Raw genomic sequence first — 5,077 nt, 5'->3', positions numbered from 1 at the left:
AGGAAGGTTGGGCAATCTACTTCCATAGTGATACCACCTCGGAAACCCAAGGAGGGGTCACTATGAGTCAGGTCCAACTTGACAGCACATAACAACAACAACAACAACAACAGTAATTAATGACGGAACTAGACAGATGCTATAATGCATTCAAAGGAGAAGTCAAAGCAGCACAAGTTTATATGGAGTAAAGGAATGTTGAAATGAATGTGCAAACAGGGCAAAACTAGCTTTTTCTATAATAGGAGGGGAAGGAAGCCAATTATACCTCTGCTGGACAGGACAGCTTGCATGTTTATGTAGAACAGTATTTATACATTATTCTCACTGACCTAAGATAACTTCTATAGAATCAGAATCAGAATCAAATAACCTCGAGGAGTCTTTTCTAGAATCTAGACAATGCAGTTTTACACTGAAGCTCACCATTTTGCCTACATCATTAAGCCAAACAAAAATAAAATCACCGTCCTTACCCCTCTATGAATAATGGTAGTTTTTACTTTTAGTAAAACTTTTTTTAGTAAAAAATAGTTTTTACTTTTACTTTTAACTCTTGGAGCAACAAGAGAAGGAACTTCCATCTATGTATTGTCTACTACACGCATTACTTGTCAACTTATTCCATCCTTACAACAGCCTCATGAAGTAGGCAGTGATGTTCCCATTTTACATATAAGAAAATTGAGGCTCAGAGAGGTTAAGGACATGGCTAGTAATGGCAGAGTTAGAATTTCAGCCTGTCCTTCTGCCTCCAAAGTGCACACACACATTTCCTCTTTCTCCATGTCACAGCTTGCTAATAGTAAAAGCAGTAAATATATATATTTTTTTCTTGATCTTTAGGTCATCATCAGCCAAGATAGGTCTCAAGAGTGGCCTGGAAGAATGTACAGTGGCATTGACTTATTTCTAAGGAACAAATTTTCAGATGCCTTAGAATTACTTCATCCCTAGTAATTTATTTCTTTAAGATAAAATATATGTTTGCAGCTTATTCTGTCTGTTTGTAAGTTAATTTATCTGCATTTCCACCTGAATGAGTGTAAGCGAATTTGATTGAGACCTCTTACTGCTGGTCAACTTTAATACCTAGTTAAGCATTCTGATTTGTGAGATGTAATCAGCCAAATTTTCTATCTCATATTTCAATTTCCATTCTTCCTTGTTCAAATGCTATCATTTTAAATAGTGTTATTGTTGTTGTTGTTGTCCATGGAGTCAGACCTGCCTCATTACAACCCTTTCTTGGGTTTCTGAGGCATTATTACTACAGAAGTAGATTGCCCAACCTTCCTTCCGAGGAGTGGCTAGTGGGTTTCAACCGCCAGCCTTCTGGTTAGCAGTCAAGTGTCTTAGGGACTATGCTGCCAGAGCTCCTAAATAGTTTTATAGGGCTTCAGTTTTGTTTTCTTCAGTAAAATATTTTTGTGGATGTTGCTCCTAAACTTAATTATAGTTGAAAAACAATTTCCTTCTTTGATGTGGAGAAGAATCTAACTAGAATATACTGATCTCAAAATCTCACTGTCACACAGCCTCTCACCTCTATCCTTTCTGCCTCCTTCTCATCCCCTCTGTTCTCAGTTTCTGAGAGATCTCTCTCTCTCTCTGTCTCTCCCTTAGCCTGGCTCTCCCTCTCTGCTGGCTCTCCCTCAATCTCTGACTTTCCCTCTGCCTCCTGCCTGTCTGCTTCCTTCCATTTTTTATTGTCTTTCATTTTTCCTTCTGCCATTGATGCCCAGCTGGTCATCCTATAAAAAGAAAATACATTATTTAATGATATATTTATTCAGGTTTTACACTCTCTTTTTTTAATGCACATTTCACTGTTAAAAATATGTGGTTTCTTTTCTCCCCCTCTTGAAAGTGCTTTCAGGTAATAATGTGAGGTCTGAAGCCACAATTAATGAGTAAGGGTAGGCTGCTCTTATTCCTTGCAGTTCTTTTAAACAGGCAGTGAGTGCCCTCAATGTTCAGGACAAGCTGCAAATTACCAAAGGATGTTTAGGCTGTTTACACGGGGTGGGGGGCAGGAAGAGGAAGGGAAGGATAATGTGACCTGGATTTATTTGGTGTAACAGCAGGCTATGCTTTGCTATTGAAAACAAAACCAGGCACGGATAATTTAAAACTTACACATAATCAATTAACAGAACACAAGTTTTGTGATAGATGAGAATCTGAGCTAATTAATGTTTAGAATTGAAGCAGTTCACTGGTAACTTGATAATTTTACTTATCATGAACATTTGTGTGGAATCACAGATAACAGGATTCATAGTATTTGAAGATTAGATGTGAAGTCTGGGTCTACTTTTGTCAGGCCCCTCTGTGGTGGACCTAGTTGACTGCAGAAATCTTGCTTCTTGGCTTTTTGATGGCGAGGGGAAGTGACGATTTTAATCAAGTCTTTATTTTTCAAAAAACTTATCAGAATTTTTCTGTCACCAAATATATTTACAGTAGCCTTTATCTTAGCTCTTACTTCAAAGCTGAAGACAGTGCACTGCACTTTGTTCAGTAAGAGAAGGTAAAGACCATTAGGGGAAAATGGGTTAGGTTTAAATCCTATTCTAGGAAATGAATCCACAGGGTGCCCCCTTGTGCTAAAACAGGGAGATGCTTGTCTGCTTCTGCTTCAACTAGGAACATTCTGTTCTGACTCTGAGTTTAAACTGGAAAACCCTTGGTACTTGAGTTTTTAGAGCATGCCTTTCACAGTCCATATCATTTCAGTGATTATTAGTGTTTCTTGTGATTAGTGTCAGAAAAGACCTGCACTGCTTCCTCAGTCAATTTTAAATGTTGTAATTCTCTGTGTTCTCTCCAAGGCAAAGGACAGCATGTACCAGGCCTTGGGCTACAGCACCATTGTGGTGTTGCAGGCCATTATGACCTTAGAGCATCAGGACATCCAGAATGGCATTTCTGCCATGAAGGACGCTTTACAAACCTGCCAAAGGTATGACTGAGTAATTAAGGACTTGAAGTATGACTTCAAATCTTGCTGTCTGAGTGCCTAAATAAATGCTGTTTGCCTGATTAAGAGCTCTGCATTTGAACTTGGTCACACAGAAAAAGACTTTGGCTTCAAAGTTTCTTGGCCTCGTGTAGTTTTATGTAATGATGCCATAAGTGTCTATTAAGAATAATAGTGTGATTCCGATTTGACCAAATACATGGCAGCTGTGCTTTCCACTTTTCTTGTTTGGTAACTTGGGGTCTGAGCTATAGAGATGGTCTGGGAGATTTCAGCTCCATTAACAATGGAGCATTGTTGTTTTACGTGGGAAGGGAATGTTTTGTTTACCTAAAAAAGGACATATTTGAACACTTTCAGTTGGTTAAAATGAGGTGACTTTTCAGTTTTAAGCTTTGCTATATTTGTATATGAGAAGATCCTCAGCAGAAACTATTGACATGAGTGAACTTTTTTTAAAATATAACTTTTTATTGTGATTTGGGTGAAAGTTTACAGAGCAAATTGACTTCCCATTCAACAGTTCATATGATTTTATTTTGTGACGTTGATTGCAATCCCCACCATGTAATAGCACCCTTCCCACTTACTCTGTTTACTCTCTCTGTTCACCATTTCCAATTTTCTTATCCCTTCCTGCCTTTGAGCTTTATCCCTGAGCAAAAGCTACTCTTTTGATCTCATATGACTGATTGTCCTAAGGGGTGTGTACATCTCTGATGTTATTGTTCACCCGGTAGCCCTGTCGTTTGTTTCGAAGTTGAGCCACAAGAGTGAGTTCAGTTCTAGGCTTGAAGAGTTTCTGAGGGCCAAAGTGCTGAGGGTTCCACCAGTCTCTAGCAGACCAGTAAGCTTGTCCTTTTTATGATTTTTGAGTTTTGTTACACATTTTTCCCACTCTGTGAAGGACCTTCTATTGTGATCCCTTAGCACGGGTGAATTTTAAAACTGGTAAAATTAGATGCTCGTGTAATAATGTTGTAAGCCCCTCAAATGAAGAGAGTTCCCAGATATTCATACTTTCATCTTTACTCTTAATCTGAAGAGTCTTACCAAGATACTGACTTAGCTACGTAGATGAGAAAAAGTTCTCTGTAGGCTTAGTATCCATTGGTTTGTGTGGGTTTCCCCACTCGTTTATTTATTCAGTAAGCATGGGCCTGGTGCTCATAGGGGAACAGCCCAGTGCTGGGAGCTGGGTGTGCAGGGCTCAGAAGGATGGTCTTTACTCAATAGACTTTAGAGTTCCAGTTTGATGATTGTTTGGTGTGATTGTGACTGAAATGAATGTGAAATGAAAAGAAGCTTAGCCTGATGCATTGTTATTTTTCCTTTCTATTTTCCTTGTCTCTTTTCACTTATTCAGTGCAGATATAGGAAAAAATGCACTGTTGTTTACTTTTTTTCAAGTCTTCTTTCTAGAGGCTCTTTGGAGCAGCTGACTGAAAATAAGAGTCATCAAAAAAACCAATATATTCTTTCCTTTAAAAGAGTAAAAGATGACAGTGCTCATAAAATTCAATACTAAAGTGTTTAAAGTAAATGGAAAGTCTTTTTTCCTTGCCCATCATGTTCAGCCTTTAGAAGTAACCATTGTTACTTGTTGGTTTTGAAGTCTTGAAGATGTCTGTATGCATAAATGTATATATGAGCTCCACACAGGGTCTTTCTGTTTTTCATGTTTTGCAAGCATAGAATCATACAGTAAGTACGTTACTTTTACAACATGATTTTTGACCCTGATGTTTTCTCATGTCAGTACATATACATGTACTTCATCCCGTTTAACAGCTATGCTGTAGTCCATATGATGAGTGCACTATAATTAACTTACCTTTTCTCTATTGAAGGTCAGTTACATTGTTTTTATCTTTTCACTGTTACAAATCGTGCTGTCCTAAAATCCTTGTACCTATATCTTCATGCATTTTTGCAAGTATTTCATGGGATAGATTCCTAAAAGTGGAATTACATGCTCTGAGGGTTAAAAAAATTTTAATATTTATAGCTATTGCCAATTTTTTCTCCAAAGAGTTGGGTCAGTTTATATTCTTACCATTTATGTGTAAGGGTTTCTAATTTCTACACTATATT

The 5,077-nt window shown here is 37.8% G+C and overlaps 1 protein-coding gene across 1 annotated transcript in view; it reads left to right on the top strand.

Moving 5' to 3' along the window:
• Nucleotides 1–2,834: 2,834 nt before the first annotated feature.
• LOC103213156 (tetratricopeptide repeat protein 39B-like) overlaps nt 2,835–5,077 on the top strand; it is a gene marked incomplete at both ends in the record, with an annotated part of 48,941 nt that continues 46,698 nt past the window's right edge. Inside the window, 2 exon segments of the mRNA XM_007959027.1 lie at nt 2,835–2,965; nt 3,891–3,963. Coding sequence (XP_007957218.1) covers nt 2,835–2,965; nt 3,891–3,963 — 204 coding nt within the window.

Source organism: Orycteropus afer, unplaced genomic scaffold (assembly GCF_000298275.1).
Source record: "Orycteropus afer afer isolate SDZICR_OR568_19922 unplaced genomic scaffold, OryAfe1.0 scaffold01359, whole genome shotgun sequence".
Taxonomy (NCBI): domain Eukaryota; kingdom Metazoa; phylum Chordata; class Mammalia; order Tubulidentata; family Orycteropodidae; genus Orycteropus; species Orycteropus afer.
Note: the sequence above shows the minus strand (reverse complement) of the source record. Positions and strands in the feature narration are given on the sequence as shown.